The 18,030-nt window shown below is 49.9% G+C and overlaps 6 protein-coding genes across 6 annotated transcripts; 3 read left to right on the top strand and 3 right to left on the bottom strand.

The window, feature by feature from the left end:
• Window positions 1–103: 103 nt before the first annotated feature.
• On the bottom strand, window positions 104–4,133 carry FVEG_09633 (hypothetical protein). The gene is made up of 2 exons (XM_018898672.1): window positions 3,969–4,133; window positions 104–3,895 (listed from the first exon to the last, which is right to left on the bottom strand). The coding sequence occupies exons 1-2, from the start codon at window positions 4,035–4,037 to the stop codon at window positions 242–244; spliced, it is 3,723 nt and encodes a 1,240-aa protein (XP_018756590.1). The 5' UTR covers window positions 4,038–4,133; the 3' UTR covers window positions 104–241.
• An 84-nt stretch (window positions 4,134–4,217) lies between these two features.
• Window positions 4,218–5,343, top strand: FVEG_09632 (hypothetical protein). The gene is made up of 3 exons (XM_018898671.1): window positions 4,218–4,454; window positions 4,512–4,922; window positions 4,979–5,343. Exons 1-3 carry the CDS (start codon window positions 4,386–4,388, stop codon window positions 5,105–5,107), a joined length of 609 nt encoding a protein of 202 aa, XP_018756589.1. The 5' UTR covers window positions 4,218–4,385; the 3' UTR covers window positions 5,108–5,343.
• On the bottom strand, window positions 5,128–7,763 carry FVEG_09631 (hypothetical protein). The gene is made up of 3 exons (XM_018898670.1): window positions 7,608–7,763; window positions 7,112–7,541; window positions 5,128–7,064 (listed from the first exon to the last, which is right to left on the bottom strand). The coding sequence occupies exons 1-3, from the start codon at window positions 7,654–7,656 to the stop codon at window positions 5,501–5,503; spliced, it is 2,043 nt and encodes a 680-aa protein (XP_018756588.1). The 5' UTR covers window positions 7,657–7,763; the 3' UTR covers window positions 5,128–5,500.
• A 156-nt stretch (window positions 7,764–7,919) lies between these two features.
• Window positions 7,920–9,345, top strand: FVEG_09630 (hypothetical protein). The gene is made up of 3 exons (XM_018898669.1): window positions 7,920–8,178; window positions 8,228–8,287; window positions 8,341–9,345. The coding sequence occupies exons 1-3, from the start codon at window positions 7,965–7,967 to the stop codon at window positions 8,496–8,498; spliced, it is 432 nt and encodes a 143-aa protein (XP_018756587.1). The 5' UTR covers window positions 7,920–7,964; the 3' UTR covers window positions 8,499–9,345.
• A 690-nt stretch (window positions 9,346–10,035) lies between these two features.
• Window positions 10,036–12,572, top strand: FVEG_09629 (hypothetical protein; the record flags this gene model as incomplete). The annotated part of the gene is made up of 3 exons (XM_018898668.1): window positions 10,036–10,868; window positions 10,960–11,034; window positions 11,215–12,572. Exons 1-3 carry the CDS (start codon window positions 10,430–10,432, stop codon window positions 12,570–12,572), a joined length of 1,872 nt encoding a protein of 623 aa, XP_018756586.1. The 5' UTR covers window positions 10,036–10,429.
• Window positions 12,573–13,225: 653 nt separating this feature from the next.
• FVEG_09628 (hypothetical protein) lies at window positions 13,226–15,829 on the bottom strand. Its single transcript, XM_018898667.1, has 2 exons — window positions 15,574–15,829; window positions 13,226–15,234 (listed from the first exon to the last, which is right to left on the bottom strand). Exon 2 carries the CDS (start codon window positions 15,198–15,200, stop codon window positions 13,878–13,880), a length of 1,323 nt encoding a protein of 440 aa, XP_018756585.1. The 5' UTR covers window positions 15,201–15,234; window positions 15,574–15,829; the 3' UTR covers window positions 13,226–13,877.
• Between the last annotated feature and the right edge of the window lie 2,201 nt (window positions 15,830–18,030).

Genomic DNA, 18,030 nt, shown 5'->3' on the forward strand with positions numbered 1-18,030 from the left:
ATATCCCGATTCGGAGGAAAGACTTGACTACTACAAGAACTAGTCTTTGAAGTGTTAGACGTTTGGACGAGGCAGGCCTTTTATTTTATATAGTGCGATATCGGATGGACCGTGTACGAATGGACTTCATGATTGCTTGACTTTTATTTACTCTAAAACAACCCGTGATCTAAATTCGAACTTGAAAAATAAAACGAATGCCGAAACCTCATGACGCATCGAATGGGTATAACTATGGCATCTAGTTGCGTCCTCTCCTAGGCTTTCCCACGCCAGACACTCCGTGTCTCTTCTCAACACCAAGTCCCTTTCGTCCTGCAGCAATGCCTCCTCTTCCACTCTTTCCGCCACGACCGGCTCCTCTACCGCGGAAGCTTCCACGGCTACCCCTATCCCGTCCAGGGCTGATCCTGCTCTTGACTGCGGCAACATCGTTGTCATCCATCTCGAAGTCCTCGTCATCGTCTTCCTTGGAGCGACGGTTGGAAAACTTGAGCTTGCCTCCACGACCGCGCTTGGCGACATCCTTACCCTTGAGAGCAGCGACATAGGCACCGACACCTGAAGCCTCAGGGTTGGGCTCGTCGACGTCCATGGCACCCTCGTCGTCGCTGTCCTTGCCGAGGATGAGCTTGCCATCGAGGTCGACCTTGGCCTTGGTGCGTGTGGGCTTACGCATCTTAACAGGCTTAGTGGAAGAGATGTTGGCCAAGGCCTTCTTGTCGAGCAGATCGAGAGGTTCGTCGTCGTCTTCAACAATATATGTCTTGCCACCCTTCTGGGCCTTCTTCCTTTGCCTAGGAGCCTCATCATCGGATTCACCCTCATCGTCATCAGAGTCACTGCTATAAAGGGCCTGGTCGTATTCATTCTCGAACTGGCGCTTAGGCTGAGCCTCGTCGTCGTCACTATCGTCGCCGTCATTCTCACCCTTGGCAGCATCCTTCTTCTTCTTGGAACGCTCCTTGGTCTTGCGGATGTTGACGATCAGTTTCTTGTCATCATCAGGTGTGTTCTTGTGAATATTGTCATAACCAAAGCGCCGGACCATGCGCTCCAGAATATGCTTGACCTTAGCCTTGAAGTGACCCTTGTGTTCATGACTCCAGACAATGAGGTTGGGCACCAGAGTTGACAGACGAGGAAGCATGAGCTCGACAGGGAGGCCAATAACGCAGACCTTGACGAAACCTAAGCAGCTCTTGACAATCTCTCGGTTGTTGGAAGTGAGGAAGAGATCCATGGTCTGGACCAAGTCAGATAGAGTAGCGTCACTCAGTTCGCTTCGGAACTCATATAGAAGTCGGCTGATGGCCGTGATAGAAGCTGAAATCATGTGAGGTGTGCTGCCAGCCAAACCAGCGCTGACCATAGTGAAGAACTCCTCGATATTGGCGGTTCCAGCAGGGGCATCGTCGGGCATATGAGGAACCTTGCTGTTGTCGATAGGTGTTCCATTAGCCTGAACCATGCGGTGTCCCATGCGAACCAGCAGCTCGTATGCTGTCTCACGGGCACGCTCATTGTTCTCCTTGCAGGAGATGACAACTTCGCTGAGCACAGCAGGAATGAAGTGAAGGGAGGTGTCGGGAATGAAAGGTAGGAGGGCAATAATGGCAGCAAGGCGCTCTCGTCGAGCAGGAGCTGAGACCTTCTCGGTACTAGAGAAGATAAGTTGCTGGAGCTCAGCACTTCTCTCCTGAAGAGCGGCCTTTCCGATCTCAGAGTCCGCTAGACGAGGGATGAGCTTGTATGCCTTCTTCTGAAGTTGAGGCTCCTCCTCCTTGTTGATGATGACTTCGGCAATCTTGAAAAGAGCGGCAAAGCTTTCCCTGGGAAGATAAACGGACATTGTGATGACGAGATCCATCAATGTCTGGGCTGTTGAAGGCATGTGATCCTTGGACTTCTGGTTCTCTTTCTTCTTGTCTGCTGGCTTCTCCTTCTCCAACTCAGTGGCGAGCATAGTGCTGACTCGGTCAAAGGTCTCCATCAACTCAGCGTTGGGTGTGATGCTAAGGAAGGTGTTGATGGTCTGAAGAATAGGACCTCGGCTTTGAGGAAGAGTTTGCGTGTAAACGTTGAAGAGGACTGCGAGCATATTGCCTGCAAAGTTGGAGAGGTATTCGAGGTTCTTCTTAGCATCAGCACGGCTGACTCGGCTCTGAAGAACGAGATCCTCCTCCTGGTCTTCAATATTGGCAATAGCTTGGTTGGACTCGATCAGAGTCTTCAGCGCCCTGCAAACATCCAGTCGCAGCTCAACTTGTTTGTACAGGAGGTTAGCCAAGATCTCGGCGAAGCCCTGGTCGAAAGCCTCGGTAAGATCCAGAGGAAGATCGCAGTAGCCGGGAAGAGTAGACCAGATCTGCTGGACAACTGTTTCGTAAATCTTGATCTCCATTGTCTTCTCAGCCTGGCCATGATCCAGAACCCTTTGAAACATGATCTCACTGAGAGGAACCATCTCACTCTTGAAGTGAGCTAGGTTTGTGTTGCTAGTGTAATCTCGTAGAATAGGGAACATCCAAGCACGGCCTGGCTGGCCCTTTGCTGGCTTTGCGAGGTTGAGAGGGTGAATTGAAAGAACAGCTTCAGGGCCCATGGCTCGGATAGCCTTTCCAATAACCTCGTCGGCCTCCTTCTTGTTGCGGAAAGAGCCATTCTCTCGGATTTCGCCAATAGTCTTCGTGACGTTCATCATGATAGGATAAGACCTCCATCTCAAAGTATCGAACATGGCTCCCAGAACGTTGAAAGTCTGGAGCCAAGCAGCCTGGAACTGGACAGTCAAAAGAGACTCTGCTGACTTGGCGAGCTTCTCGAGAACCTTCTCGTCGAAGATTGAAGGCTCAAGAATAACATTTTGAGGGATACAGTTGGCCATGAAAGACACTAAACATTCTGAGGCGGAAATTCGAATATTCTCGGAGGGAGCCTCGAGGAACTGGGCGACCATATCGAACAGCTGGGGGAGGTTCTGGAAAGTCTCCTCAGGCTCGACCTGGGCGGAAACATCGTATCCTCGGGATAGAATGGCGAGCCACGGGGGAACAAGCTGGGTGTCGTTGGCAGCTGGTCGCAATTCGGAGATGATTTCCATAAGTCGTGGGAGCTTGGCTGATGAGACCTCATCTGTCATGCCCTCGAAGATCATCTCAAAAATTTCGAAAGACGCCATGGTCATGTACTCGTTTCCGCTCTTTGCAATACCCAATAGGAGCTCGCACAGAGACTCGATCTTCTTGCTAGGCCAGCCTCCACTAGCAGCCGCAACAGTCTTGACCAGTTGAAGAGCGTGGATCATAGCAGGGTCATGGCTAACATCGGCCTTCTTTCCCTTGCGCGCCTGCGCAATCTTGCCGGCGAGATCCTCGAGGTTCTTGGTAGCAGTCTGGGCGCACATGTCGGCAGCAGGGTGGTCCAAGGAGGGGCTCGGGGGCGGGTTTCGAAGAACCGTCTTCAGAGCATCTTGCGACCTCTTTCGCACCTTTGGTCGGTGGTCAACAGACATGTTCAAGAGTCCAGCAACAGCTCGTCGAGGACCAATTTGGGAGACAGAAAGCTCCCAAGAAGCAGCATCCTGGGCCAGAAGAAGAGATTCGAGACATCCAATGGACGATCGCAACAACGGGGCTTCGGCATCCTGCAACAAAAGTACGGGGGCGAGAAGAGTAAGAATCTGTGTAAACTTGGATCGGAGGAGAGGTTGTGGGGCATAAGGTGTAACGACGTCGAGAAGGTAGACAACGGGAGTCGCCAATTCTGGATTCACGGTGTCATTGCTGTTCGCCTGCTGAAGAAGGGCGAGAAGAGCGGCAAAGTATCCTGTTGGCGTAGGGGCCGTGTTCTGTTCCTTGAGAGTCGACTCGACGGCCTGAAGTACAACGACAGTCTACAAGCAAAAGTTGTTAGTGTGCGACTCAAGATTGAAGACGCTGGAGATGACAAAGTAAAGTAAAACATACCCTTTTCTGACTCTGAAGTCCAGGGGACTTGATCTTGTCCAGCTTTTCAGCCAGAGAAGGGGTCGCCATCTTGATTCTGAGCAATTGAATGCGCAACCACCAACTGGATTAATCGTTCGGTGAAAAGAGACCCCAGCCAAAAATTCCCAAATTTTTACTTGCTTATCGCACCCCGCTGAACCGATAAGGATTTGATGTGAACTTTCTCGGCGGAAGGAAGCTAAGCCACATCTGTCATGCTCCCCGTTATGAGGATGTGGCGTCAGCTTACCGCTGTATCCGAGCGCCTACGTACTGCGCGGTAGCTGTGCCCCTCGGAGCTGACCTTGGGTAAGGTGTTAGCAGCTCGCGCCTCTCGTTACTCAATCGCAAACACGTCCGTAGCCTCGATTTCTCTCTCGTCTTTAGAGAAACATTATGGCTTTCCTCATTCTCGTCATAGGAGACCTCCATATCCCGGATCGGGCGCTCGACATTCCCGCCAAGGTACGCGCGGTGCTTCCAAGGTCGCGCGCATCGCTAACAGCGTCTCTGCATCTGTAGTTCAAGAAGCTCCTCTCTCCCGGAAAGATCAGCCAGACGCTTTGCCTCGGAAACTTGACCGACAAGCACACGTATGAGTACTTGCGATCCGTCTCCCCCGATCTGAAGATCGTGAAAGGCCGCTATGACGTCGAGGCCACTTCCCTGCCATTGACGCAGGTTGTCACCCACGGAAGCCTTCGAATTGGATTTCTAGAGGGCTTCACACTTGTCTCTAATGAGCCCGACCTTCTTCTGGCTGAGGCGAACAAATTGGATGTGGATGTTCTGTGCTGGGGTGGCACTCACCGCTTTGATGCCTTCGAGTATATGGACAAGTTCTTTGTAAATCCCGGAAGTGCGACTGGCGCATTTATAGAGGGATCGGGACTGGAAAGCGAAGAACCAACACCAAGCTTCTGTTTGATGGATGTATGTGCTTCACGAACAGTCTGTCAGTGTATGAGTTTGTTTACTGACTACCCTAGGTCCAAGGCATTTCGCTGACCCTATACGTCTACCAATTACGAAAGGACGACAAGGGCAATGAGAACGTGGCGGTTGAGAAGGTTACATACACAAAACCAGTTGAACCTTCAGCGGGAGGGTCATCATGAAATTCATATAGATAGGGGGGGTTTACATTTAGCGACTTATTCAAGATCAGCAGCAGAATTTATACCCAGTCACACTCTGGAAGACCACGAGATGGGACTTTCATATCCAACAAAGCATCAATTGGCAAGACGAACTGCCGAATGTTAACCAATTGGATCTTGTGTGTGTCCAATAAAGACATTAAAACTGTAAATACAAATATTGACAAAAATAAACACCATTATCCATTCCATCGCTTTGTAGAGGTATCTTGGGCATGTGACCAGTCTGTATGATCCAGCGAAGCAGTATCAGCGCCGACAAGCAACATACTCCTTTTGAATAAACAAGAACAACAAATGACAAGAACGCCCAAATGCTCTACCGAACTCCCGCTATTGCAATATGCATCATTACAGCATCATACTCCTTCGCCTTGATGAGGCTCGCTCCCTGGCTCCAGCGCCATCCTCGGTGTGAACTGCTGAGGAGACTCGCCGCGATGGTCGACGGGTAGTGACCTTCTTCTTGATACCAGCAGAAGCTTCTTCGTCATTTTGTGGTGATGAGGGTGTGAATTCATAAACATCAACGTCACTGACACCAGTAGTGTCAGAAGCCGTCTCCTCCTTGACTTCTCCATCTTCGTGTGAGGTTTCGCTGCCGGCAACAATGTCCTGAATCATCATAGAGGTGCGTCTTCCGCCACGCATAGTTATAGGTTTAGGGACCTCTGGAGATGATCCTTTGCCAGCCAGAGGGCTAGCGGGAATGCTACCAGGCTCGTTCTCTGTGTTGGTGGCGTTGGCATTGGGCAGATTCTTCCATGAATCTTCAGCACTGCTCTCACGCTTCGTCCGGGTTGTGTCTGGGGCTTGCTCAGCTACACTAGACCGCCGAGCATATTTGCCTTCACCGGCGACAGCGTCGAGCATCTCCTTGGTAGGTCGCCGCATCTTGTCTCTGAGGTTAGGCTCTGCATAGCTGACTGCAGTCCTATTTCGTCGGCTGGGCCTTGCTGGTTCTCTGCTCGCATTTACGTCGCCAGGTGGAGGTGTTCCTCCTCGTCCGGGTTCCTGGGATGCGGCAGTATCTGGTGAGTTGGGGGACAGAAGTGCTGGGTCTGTGAAAGGTGTTGTGAGTCCGCATGTGACCTCCACAACTTCAGGGGCTGCAGGAGGCTCGAGTACAGTTTCGATGGTGATGGGAGCCAAGGTCTTGGATCTGGACTTAGGCCGCTCTTGAGAAGCCTTTGATCTTATGAGATCCGCTTTAGCTGCAGCGACTTCATCAGTCACAACTGGTTTGGAAATCTTCTTGGGCGAGGTCAAGTCGTCGTTGGTGCTCTTGGCTGCAAGGGGCTTCCTCGTGCCTGTCGCACTCGCCTTTTCACGAGCGTCCCTTCGCATGTTGCTAAGTTCTTTCAATGTTCGGCCTCCAGCCTTCTCACGGATTGAGGGCTTGTCGATAATGTTTCGTGGGAGCTCGTTTTCGTTGTTCACCCTCTGAGATCTGCTCGTAACCATATCATCTCGAGCGGCGAGCTTTCGCTTTGATCCAATCTTGACTGGCTGGGGAAGAGGTACTGGGGTTTCGTCAACAATTTCTCGTACATTGTTCTCGATTGATCTGGTTGCTAAGGGCTTTGCCTTGACTGGCTCCGTTTCCTTCGGTTTAGTGGCATTCGCTTGTTGCTTCTTTTCGGGTGAAGGTGATCTCGGCAAGGTCTTGGTGGTCTGAGGTGATGTGAGCTTTTCGGGTGGTGCGAGTTTCCTTGTGGGACTTTCTTGTACGGGCGCTTGTTTAGGTGTAGCTGTCGGTGAAGGGCGTGAGCGTGTGGGTGAGTCAACCTTGACAGGCTCCTCTTCCTCCTCGATGAAATGGGAGACAGGAGGAGGTCCAATTTCGGGTGACTGAGATGTGTCGGCCATCTTATCGTTGTCGGCTTCTGACCGAAGTGCTAGGATTTGTTCTTGGCTGCATCTTGTTAGAGAACTTCTGTTTATGTTAATCGAATGACTCACTTCATGGACTGTCTCGGGTAGGACTTGATTTCTGAAATATGTCCCAGTTCCTCAATTTCACGGGCCATATCTCTAAGGCGTCGCTGTGAAGGACTGGGTCGAGCTGAGTTGAAGCTCATCCTAGGCTTTGTTGACTTTCTCGGTCGTGGAGAGTGTCGCTTCATAGGCGGCTCAAGACCAAGACCAGCAAGAAGGGTACCCCATTCTGTGAGTTGGGATTCAAGCTTTGCCTTGATAGCAAGTGCGTGATCAGCAATCCGTCGAGTGCCGTTATCTTCGAGCTCTTTCTCTAGCTCTATGATACGACCTCTGAGCTCCAGGTTCTCTGATAGCATACAGGCGCAGTCATTCTCGAGTTCTCGGATGCGGAGGGCACGTATGTTGTTTGATTTTGCAAGATCGCGGTTCTGGCGTAGGAGTTTCTTTCGAACTACATCACAAGACATGGTCAGCTCGCGTCATGTTAGTCGTAGGAGTTCTAGATGTTGGAACATACGCGTTTCGAGACTGTCCGTAGACACGGGGGGTTCGTTTAGTCTAGCCATAGCTCATAATGCGACGGATCGTGGCACTGTGAGCAGAGGCTTCCTGTCGAGTTAGTAGGAGACGTTGCTGATATGCCCTCGCACAAGTCACAGAGTGTTGTTGGGTGTCGGTCTGAAAAAGGGAATTTTTGGTTGTATCTATTTACTGTCGTAACTGTTTTTGTCATAGCGCTTGGTTACTGGTTGCCCCAGCGACGGAACTCCCCACGTTGAACCCCACCATCGTTGGACGGAAACGCAGTGTTGGACTTTACTGCCAAAGACGTCGCGAATTATTCCAAGTTTGGTGACACGCCATAAATACGACCATGTCATATCCAACGCGACCGATTTCCTCGCATATGCGCGCCCCGAGCACGTCTGCATCCTCAAGTGGACAGTCACCAGCATTGTTAGCGCGAATCGAGGAGAAAAAGGCCGAGCTCGAAAACCTCAAAGAGCTTCGAGAGCTCAGCGCAGCGGTCGCAACACAAATGGAAGCTTTGGAACAGAAACTCTCGACTCTGTCCGATGGAACAGAGGGTAAAGGTCCTATGTGATGTTGTTCAGTGCTTAGACTGACTCTCAGTAGCAATTGCAGCCGTTGTCGGAAACTGGCATAATGTGCTACGTGCCATCAACATGGCTTCTTGTAGGATCTCAAAAGTTTATGGGTGTTGGTTTTGTCTGACTTTTTTCCATTAGCTAAACTGGCCAAGACGGCAGCCGACCCGACAAACGCATCGGAAGATTCAACAGGACCTTTGCCTCAAACTCTAGTACGAATTCCAACAGAACATGCACCAGCTCTGCAAGCCCAGGCAGAAGCTGCAGAAGCCGCAGCCGAGGAAGAAGAGTCATGAACAGTCTCGATCATGGTCCAAAATTACGAAAGCCGACATGTTTCCCGGCAGTTTGTAGAGTGCCTTGCGCTTCATGGGCGCCTCCCTTGGGAAATACCACAGGCAACATCTATTTGACACACACCGCATATTCCTTGCCATCTCCACGAGGTTGATTCTGGATACTGGCATCCTTGAGCCAGGCAGCAGCAATCACTTGCAGTTCTCGACTATTTCAGCACAGTATACTGCGATCACAATGCGATGATATGACGAAGCCTCGACTGCCTCCCAGTGCCTACGAAACAGCTGAACTCATGCCTGGGAGAGGGCTCTCGGGTGAATGAGTGTTCAGCACGAAGATTGGCACCCCAGAAATCAGGCTTGTTTTCAGACTACATCTAGCTCTTCCATCTTTGGGGATAAGTTTCCATGCCAAAGGCACCAGGACGCTGGGGGAACCTGGGGTAGTCCATGAAGAGGGGACAAGCATTCGCCTGTCAACGTTGGTTCACAGGTCGCATGTCAGCCGAAAAGAAGCAACAGAAGTTGTTTCGACCCGAGGAAGATCTGGTGGAGTTATCACAGGTTGAACGAGGAATTGGAGTGTGTTTCGTTATGAATCCTCCACCAGCTCTTAGAGGCTTAGTAATTAGTCGATAGAGTTCATGTTGGTATGGAGCGACGATATATGTGGCTATATGCTTTATGTCGTCTTCCATGGCTAATTCCTCAAACTTCCTCTAGACTGTCTAGCCGAAACAAAGGAACAATTACGTATCCGTTGCGAGTTTACTGGCTTAATTTGAGCCCTCAAGTAAAACTTTCACAACAACAATCATCATTTCCATGATAGTATAACTGTGGATATTTCTTGTGATTATGATTTGGAACTGCATATGCAGCAGAAGTGGATCTCATTAACTCGATCCCAGGCAACAAAATAAACAGCCCAAGAATCCAGAGAATAACGGTCCAGAACGCGGGAGGCTTGGTATAAACCCCAAGATTCCAAAGACTTGATAAAGTTTAGATGTTGACTCTCCTAATCAGCGGATTTGCCTATATTTAACTGTCTAATAGGCTAGACGCAGTACCGAGATGACGATTCTATTTAGACACATCTGGAGCTGAAGTGATTATTATTATATAACCCACCTGGAACTTATGTACATATGAGCTGCACAGTGGGGCTCCCGCTCTGGGGCAGCCATCTTATAAGTCGACCAATGAGAGCGATTTTGAGTTCGTGGAGACAAAAGCCGTTCAGATTGTGAAATGGTGGACATGACTCGACAATTGATTTATGAAGGTTATGGATAGAGTTAGATGGCGTTTGGCTGTTGGATTCTTAAGAGTCAAGAAATTCAAGGTATTTGAGATATTAATGAAGCCATCCGTAGGTAGGTAACAAATAGAAGGCACAGCCTGTAACTGCACAAGACTGCTGTATGCAGGTTCGCGGTTGCCGTGGCTCTTATTGTTGTTTGTTTTTATTGACGCTGCCTAACGTACAAGCTTTCTTCCCCTCCCCTCCCCATCAGCAACATCAGCAGCAGCATCATCTCATCATCTCTCCCCATTCACCATTGCTAGACATTTTGGTCGTTTTCGGTTTCATCAATTTTTGATCACATCCATCCATCACATCACATTGGCCTCTGCAGTTTATCACACTCAGACAAGGCCCCGCTGTTGGCCGTCGCTTTGATACTATTATCCCTGCTCCTCGTGAAATTGCGCTCAGGTCCCTGGCTAATATTCCCTGGAATTTGAACTACGACTCGTCTGGTGGCGCTCCAATCTCTAACCATTGTCTCTCGAGAGCCTCTCACAGCCTGGCTCTGGCTTTCTAGCCTCGCTGTTAGCCTAGGGGCCTCCCTCGGCTCCATCGAGAACTCCGTCCCAAGAGGCTCATTGTTCAGAGGCCTTCCATATCCATATCCGCATCCATGGCTACCATCATGGGTCATCAACCCCAAGTCCACCGTGCCACTAACGAGACCCTGGCTTCTCCAAGGCCCGAGGCCAACCAGGATGTTAATTTCATCAAGCCCAATTCTGATACACGTCCCTCTTCGATCCCCTCTCCCTCTCCGTCGTCTCGAGGGATTCTTCAAGAGCTTTCAGCCGATCAAGTTCATAATAAGAGTCTTGCTTGGAACTCGTCTCGAAAGGAGAACAACCAAAGCCAGCAATTGTACTTGAAGACCGGTCCTATCAAGCTGCCCGCAAAGACTATCCCATCTCGAGGGCCACGGCGCTCACTCATTGATTCTGACAGCTTCGAACTCCTCGATGCGGTTCCCGAAGAATCAATTGAATCCAACGACTCTGATACTGCGCCCAGTGGGCCTTCAGCTTTGACTTCACACGAGCTACCCTCTCAAGGTTCGTTTCTTCCGTCTTCCATCATGACTCTGATTCACAGCTTGCAAATTCCCTTCGCTATTTATACAATCTGCTAACCTAGCCAACAAAGGAACAACTGTCAATTCACACCCGTTGTTGGATGCAGAGCCTCAAATTGGACACAACTTAGAGACTCATCTAGCAGGTCAGTTTGAATGGCTCGTGGCGTTTCCAGTGCCAGCGAGTACCACCAAGGACCACGGCTCTTCCGACGACAGTGAGAACGATCACCACGACGTCGAGATCGCGGTTCATGGCTGCACTTTGCTGTCACGACGTCCGGGCCCCGCCGGCAATTCTAAAGCTGACGTCTTCAACCTCCTAGCCACACCATTGATTGCTGAAGAGTATATGGCTTTGGGATTTGATCCTTCTCAAGCCAAGATGGCACTTCCTCCCCCTCCAGCATATGAGCTTCACCAGAATGTCCCACTTAAGGTTCCCGAGGTCATCGAGACTGTAGAGCCTGTTTCGCCTTCTCTTACTTTGATTAGTGAGAGAGGCAGTAGTTACGCAGGTTCCTCTAGGACCGGATCCTTCTCGGTGCCCCGAATCGAGGACTCTTTCGAGGAACTTGATAAACTCGAGGATGAGCTCGAGGCTATCAAAGCTTTCACCCAGCCACAACGCATTCCTGTGCCTGAGAATGCTGCGCCCAGCAATAAACATCTCGAACCACCCTCCACGAGTAAGAAGCCGACCGTTTCAAAGAGGGCATCAGTTATCGGCATGTCCTCCACAGTCCGCATCAAACAGACTGAGCGACCACAGCTTCCTCTTCGACGATCGACCTCTCTGGTATTTAGAGACAAGAAGCAGGACGATGCCGACAACACCCCAGATTTGAAACCACAGACTGCTCGCGGAAAGCTGACCAACTCTCACTCTGCACCATTGAAGGCGCCTGTGAAGTCTACGAAGCCCCCTACTGTCCCCAAATTTGAGCTCCCTGGTGAGGCTGTCTCTCGTCGCCTGAAGGAACAGCGCGAGGCTCGTCGAGCCCAACAGGCTGAGGCTCAGAAAGCTTATGCGCCTCCTCCGAGACCAAAGTCTAGTAAACTACTTACCAAGCCGAACTTTGAGCTTCCAGGGGAGGCGATCTCTCGCCGTAAGCGTGAAGAGCGTGAAGCCAGGCTCAAGGCACAAGAAGAAGAGGAACAAAAGAAGCGGGAGTTTAAGGCGAGGCCTGTGCGTCATAGTTTAATGCCGGGTAGCATTCCGCGAGAAACGATTACCAGTCTCGCTCGACAAGGGAAGCTCCCGCAAGACGATGTAACTAAGACATCAGCCTCAACAAAAGCAAAGCGGATGTCAATGCAGGGCCCAAGACCACCCGCCCTGTCAGAGGCTCCGATCACCCAGAGTCGAGGTCGCCTTTCCACTGCTACATCACGAGAAGATCTTAGCAGGGCTACCTCAACTTCTACAGGAAGCGGCGGTGGAAAGCGAACTACACTCACTGCAGAAGAGGCTTACCAACTGAGACTTCGTGGGAAGGAGATTTTTCAGCGAGATAACACAAGCTTCACACGAGACAGGGAGCGTGAGAAACGCGAACGTGAAGAAGCAACACGCCTTGCTCGCGAGCAGGCTGCGGAGCGCTCTAGAATTGCGAGCCGGGAATGGGCAGAGAAGAAACGACGTAAGGAGTTGGCCATACTGGAGTCCCTAAAGGGACACTGATTACTTCGAAGACAGGCAAGTGCTTGGTCTCACATTTTGCAAAAGCCTTTTCCCGTGGAGTAGAGGCATTTCGTTCTCCCTAATTTACTTGCCTTAAGCCTGGAGTTTGGAAGGCTTGGAGTTATAGCAGTGGTTATGTGCATTTTTGTTATTGCGATATTGTTGCTTCGAAGGTTTCTATCTTTAGGCGTTTGTTTGTCCGTTGGTTTCGAAGGACATTGGTGTACCAGGGAACATTCACGCAGCCAGAGATTGTACCGCTGTACGCTGCTGCAAATCTTGGTTTCAGAGACTATCATCAGATCATAAAATCACAGAATTGTTTTGCCTGTCTTTTCGTTTCCCTCATCCAGAGTGTCATATGGAGTGATTAGTGTTGACTGAACAGAAGTTAACACCCGTACAAAGAGCTGAGAGGCTGCTCATTTGAGGTATCTGTCAACCAGCATTGGCAACATGGAAGCTCACTTTCATCTCTAGAACAAGCCTTTCTTTTCTCTCGAATGCCTCAATTAAGCACTAAGTTACTTCTCCGCGACGCCCACTCAAACATGTACGGGTCTACGGTTATACACTAGGTTTTAAACAAAAAGTCAAGATGGAGATGTAAACGACAGGCAGTTTGAGGCTCGGAACTGACATCACTTACATGACGCCGTGAATAACTGGTTGTACAAGTACTGTTGCGTAACATTTCATCAATTCGCTCGCTATATACCTCTATAAATCCACGTTTCAACATTGTTCAACCGGTGACTTCTAGAAGACCACACCAAATCCCCCTCACACAACTCATCCGACACACACATCCCCACCACTATTCAACTTGGACATAAACTTTTTTACACTTCCTCTTGCACCCAAATATTACCAGGCGAATAATAATTGCCCTTTGAATCATTCCAGACAGAGGGCAAGATAACTCCATCGTTCCTCATATGTACAGATTCCACCTCATGATGTAAACATATTCCAAGGGGATGCCACCCTGCCATTGGTGCCCTTGTAAGCGAGATACGAAGAAAGAAAAAAGAACCAGAAATGCTCCGTTTTGAAGATGTGGTAGCCAAAAAGGAGAAGGATTCCCTGATGAGACTTAGGGGATCCGGAAAAAGTCAGTGATTAAGTTGCAACCTACTCAACGTGGGTGGCTGACGAAATAAAGGAGATGCTGGAAGTGTGGAACGCCGTTCAAGTGCATATTCCACCTCCTAGCGAGAGTTATCGAAAGGCGTGGGTATCTTTCTAGAGACATAGGAAAGTCGTGGTGACCGAAAAATTTCGATAGTACGCATAAGTGAGAGTTTAAAAGTTTTGTGAAATACCTGCGCTCTGCTGTGGATAGTGAGACGGGTTCTCAATGCGTGTGTTTCGTCGTGCCGGGTTATCGCGAATGACTGCCTGTTGTGGCCCGTTGTCGTTATAGGGGTTCTGTGAGTATTGGTCGTAATACCCGTTACCAGCGCCATATGGTACTCCCATGGGGTCCGAAGCATCGGATCGGCCAGCAGCACTGTAAGAGGAGGAAGCGTTGGATGGTCCACGATGCACATCTGCGCCTCGGTTGTTGGCAGCAGAAGGACCCATTGCTCCGAGAATCTCGCCCTCTGGCGAGTGTGAACCATCCATAAGAGGCTCGCCAGAGCGACCGTCTGACATGTTGCCTCGAGTAGGCGAAGTAATATCTGAGTAGGCTCCAGTGACACCGCCAGACAGAGTAGTAGAAGCCTTGCGACCAGTTGAGCCAAGAGTGGTATTGCCCCAGCCACGATAACCGGAAGAGCCATCTTCCCTCATCTCATAGCCACCATCTGCCATGCCAACTGCTGGGATTGTGGGGTCGGCGTTGGGGTTGTAGGCATAATCCTCAACTTCCTTTCGTCGCTCCTCTTCGGCTTGTCGTCGGGTTTTGCGCTTCTTCCACCAGAATAAACCGAGGAGCGCGAGGATGGCAATCGCAGCAATTGGCACAGCAACGCCGATAGCAACTTTGCTCTTCTGGCTCAGACCACCACCTCCATTCCCGCTGCCACTACCAACGGCATCAGCATCGTCGGTACTGGTGGCGGAAGCGGAGGCCTCGGTAGCGGTAACTCTCTGTGTACGAATCGCGGTAACCAAAACGATGCTCGTTTCAGGTCCCTGGCTACCCGTTACGGTGACAATAGTCGACAAAACCTCGGATGTAGTAATTTCAGTGGCAGACGCCTCGCTTTCTTCCGTAGTGCTCTGTCGATCATTGCTGTCATCTGTTGAGGATGGATCTGCCGCCTCTGTGGTTGGTCTTGCTTGAGTAGACCTGCTAGAGCTCGTCGGTGAGGGCGCGGGGACGTCAGAAGAAGGCGATGCATTATCAGATGTTGGCGCAGGTGCAGCTGTTTCAGAGGCACTGGCTTTATCGGATGCTTGGCTCGCATCATTAGTCGCCGGTTGTGTTTCGTCGGCGGATGGGCTCGGCTGGGTAGCCGAAGGACTGTTGTTCGAAGCTGGATTCGAAGTTGCGGGTTGTGCTGGTGATGAGTTCTCAGCAGGAGACGAAGCTGGATTGGCGTTGCTGTTGTTGTCGACAGAGGATGGGTTAGGGGCTGACGCCCCCGTGGGCTGAGTGCCCTGACCCGGCGTGGACATGGCTAAGTCTAGCGTGCTCACGACGGGGAGTTGTCTGTGATCGAGAATCATGTTAGCGACCAGGAAAGACTCGCATTGAGAATTGAGAGTGTTCAGAGAGTGGTCAAGGATAGTGAGAGCATGTAGCGAGAGAGATGGTGCAGCAACGAATCAAGTCAATCAACACAAGGGGGTCGTTGATGGATTAGACGCGATAAGATCGGAATGATGGGAGACAATATTGGCGACAAATTTCATCCAAACTGGGACCTCAAATTGACTTGTATGGGGATCGCCGAGGGATAATTGGATTGAAGGATTGATAATAAATAGCGAGTGAGCAGGGGCAATTGCATCGGATTGGATGCAATGTATCGTGACACGGCGTGCGTACCTTTGGAACTGTTGACCGACCGTCGATCTGTTTGAGAATTAAGGAGTAACGAGGTTATTCGCTAACAAGGACGCGTCGAGAGCGATTAAGCGATATTTCGATATTGGCCTGGTGATGTATGAGAAGAAGTGAAAATAGAGGAGAAGCGAAGAATAAGATGAAAGACGAGAATGAGAGCGAGTGAGCGAGAATGAGGTTGGCTAACTACAAGTAGAACTGGGCTGAGCTGGGCTGGGTTGGGTGAGTGATTGGATTTGGAAGGTCGGGGGGGTGAGACTGAGACGGAGACAGACGACACGGACAGCAAAGAGCCCAACTGAAGCGTACTAGCGGCCGCTGGAGGCCAGTTCGGGGTGGAGGCTTTTACTGGGACGGCCACTGACCGGGGCCTGAACCTGGGGCCATGAACTTAAACTTCCAGGGCTGCCATGGGCCTGAGCAAAAGATCCAGTTCTTTTTCGCCTTCTTCCAAGGCTCTTGTTGAACAGTGAACGTGCTTGGGAATTGGGATTTGACGTAACGTAACAAGAGTAACGTACATACCTAGCAGAGTTTGTGCCTGCTATACACAAGCTTAATTGAGTTGCAACTCAACTTCAGCTTTTCATCGACCGTTGGTTTAGCCCAAAAATATATATAATATTTCTCGCTGTTGAGAACGGCGACTAAAAATAAAGGGAAAACGGGTGCCGGTTTGCTTTCGGGAGGCGCATACGCTATCCAGGTCCACTCGCTTTGGGACAAGAAGAGTCAAGATCAACAACCAGGACGAAACGTATTGTACGTGTGTAATATGGAGGAGAGAAAGAAAGAGCAGAGACAGAAAGAGAAAGAGATCACAAGTTGAGAAGAGTGTGCCACACGACAGTCTTTGAATCAGCATCGGGCCTTTAGACACCGCAATTTTCTTTCTCAAAAGTCAAACGGCAGACGATTGTATTCCTCAGACACATTCACCCGCAGCTAATTAGATATCGCCATTTCTCTCGATCTTGCCTAGAGAAGGAAAGAAAACTCAAGGCCTGAATCATAGATGACAAAAATACTTGGGTAACGTAGCCTAAGCTTAGGGGACTCTTTACTAAGCTTATTTTAGCACCCTCTTCTAGAGTCTTATGTTTTCTTGCTCCCCAAGGCATTGGATGTCTTTTAGCCGGGGTCTCTTGGCGTGGAGACCCCCAAGACGATACGAGCCACCCCAGTGAGGCAGTGACTCTTTGGTTTGTGTTGGCTTCGGGACGATCAACGGAGCGACAAGACCTGAAAACGTCAGAGGTCGAGATCATTTACAAGTATTAGAGTTGCTTGTACTGTGTAGTATTGTGATGCTTACAATTATTTGTTTGTTGACACTTAATTTCTTTATATGACTAATTGAGTCTCCGTCTCCCTTGCATACGCTCGAGGGGCTTTAATTTCCCCTGCAGCGCATCCAAATGTCAAGCTCAAACCACGAGACGTCGACCACGACCAACAGCTGTAGACGCATATCAGAAGAACAATTATGAACCTGTCTGTGAAAAGGGTCTCGAGAACCCTCAAAATTGATTGTCGTTTCACCACATGGCTCACAACGTCATGATGATGAAGCCAAGAGTAATTAAACCCTTCGACTCTAGTTCCACTAACAGATTCCAAGAGGCATCTCAATAGCCATTATTAAATACCTCGCAGACATTAATCTTCTCCTTTTGAGGAGATTCAAGGGGTTAATCGTGAGTAAGTGAGATCACATGTTGTTGGTCGGCATTCAAGTATTTCTATAGCGTGCCGGGAACCCTTTAATCTCAATGTGCAGCAATGGAATGTCATTCTAATGTACGTCTGCACTCATTGGGGCACGATCTAGACTCTTGCTTTCCTATCTGATCTGATCAAATCTCCTCGGCTGAAGGTCTCAAAAGTGATATCTTGCGTCCTCACGTGCCTTAAGTCTTAACGGACGGATTATGCGTTCTGCTCTGGTTGTAATCTCGGAGCCATGTCCTGAAAAGTCGATCCAATGCGACGCTGGCACCAACACTCACACGGACGAACGGCTTGAGATCGAATTGCACTTTGAATCGAAAAGCCTCTCTTCAAATTGGAATGTCAAATCTAGGACATACACGTTTCTCGATTCTGGTGCTAGAAGGGGATAGAGGGGGAGTTTGGTTCAAGACGCTGCGTAAGCGTCCCTTGAACCAGGAACACTCAATCTTCCACGGCCCAGGTAATTCGACTCAGCGATTGAACGTCAACTCGGCAGGCCATTTCACATAAACAAATCAACGAATTCGTTAATAATATCTATCAATTGCCACTCTGAGCTTCAGTATCCTTTCATCGTACCTAGCTTAGTTCTTGGTTCGCTCTGCCCCGGTGGCGTCGGCCTCCGCAGCAACTAAAGCACAGCATTGACCAAAAATAGCAACTTTGATCGCGTGTCGTCGTATCGCCCCAGGAACAAAGCCTTGA

The sequence above is a fragment of the Fusarium verticillioides genome, chromosome 1 (genome assembly GCF_000149555.1).
Source record: "Fusarium verticillioides 7600 chromosome 1, whole genome shotgun sequence".
Lineage (NCBI taxonomy): Eukaryota > Fungi > Ascomycota > Sordariomycetes > Hypocreales > Nectriaceae > Fusarium > Fusarium verticillioides.

Coding starts and splice junctions, on each gene's coding strand:
- FVEG_09632 (XM_018898671.1), top strand. CDS start 4,386: ATGGCTTTCCTCATTCTCGTCATAGGAGACCTCCATATCCCGGATCGG. Junction 4,455..4,511: donor CGCTCGACATTCCCGCCAAG/GTACGCGCGGTG, acceptor CTGCATCTGTAG/TTCAAGAAGCTCCTCTCTCC. Junction 4,923..4,978: donor CAAGCTTCTGTTTGATGGAT/GTATGTGCTTCA, acceptor TGACTACCCTAG/GTCCAAGGCATTTCGCTGAC.
- FVEG_09633 (XM_018898672.1), bottom strand. CDS start 4,037: ATGGCGACCCCTTCTCTGGCTGAAAAGCTGGACAAGATCAAGTCCCCT. Junction 3,896..3,968: donor GACTTCAGAGTCAGAAAAGG/GTATGTTTTACT, acceptor TTTTGCTTGTAG/ACTGTCGTTGTACTTCAGGC.
- FVEG_09628 (XM_018898667.1), bottom strand. CDS start 15,200: ATGTCCACGCCGGGTCAGGGCACTCAGCCCACGGGGGCGTCAGCCCCT.
- FVEG_09630 (XM_018898669.1), top strand. CDS start 7,965: ATGTCATATCCAACGCGACCGATTTCCTCGCATATGCGCGCCCCGAGC. Junction 8,179..8,227: donor TCTGTCCGATGGAACAGAGG/GTAAAGGTCCTA, acceptor GACTCTCAGTAG/CAATTGCAGCCGTTGTCGGA. Junction 8,288..8,340: donor TGCCATCAACATGGCTTCTT/GTAGGATCTCAA, acceptor TTTTTCCATTAG/CTAAACTGGCCAAGACGGCA.
- FVEG_09631 (XM_018898670.1), bottom strand. CDS start 7,656: ATGGCTAGACTAAACGAACCCCCCGTGTCTACGGACAGTCTCGAAACG. Junction 7,542..7,607: donor TACGGACAGTCTCGAAACGC/GTATGTTCCAAC, acceptor CTTGTGATGTAG/TTCGAAAGAAACTCCTACGC. Junction 7,065..7,111: donor TACCCGAGACAGTCCATGAA/GTGAGTCATTCG, acceptor AACAAGATGCAG/CCAAGAACAAATCCTAGCAC.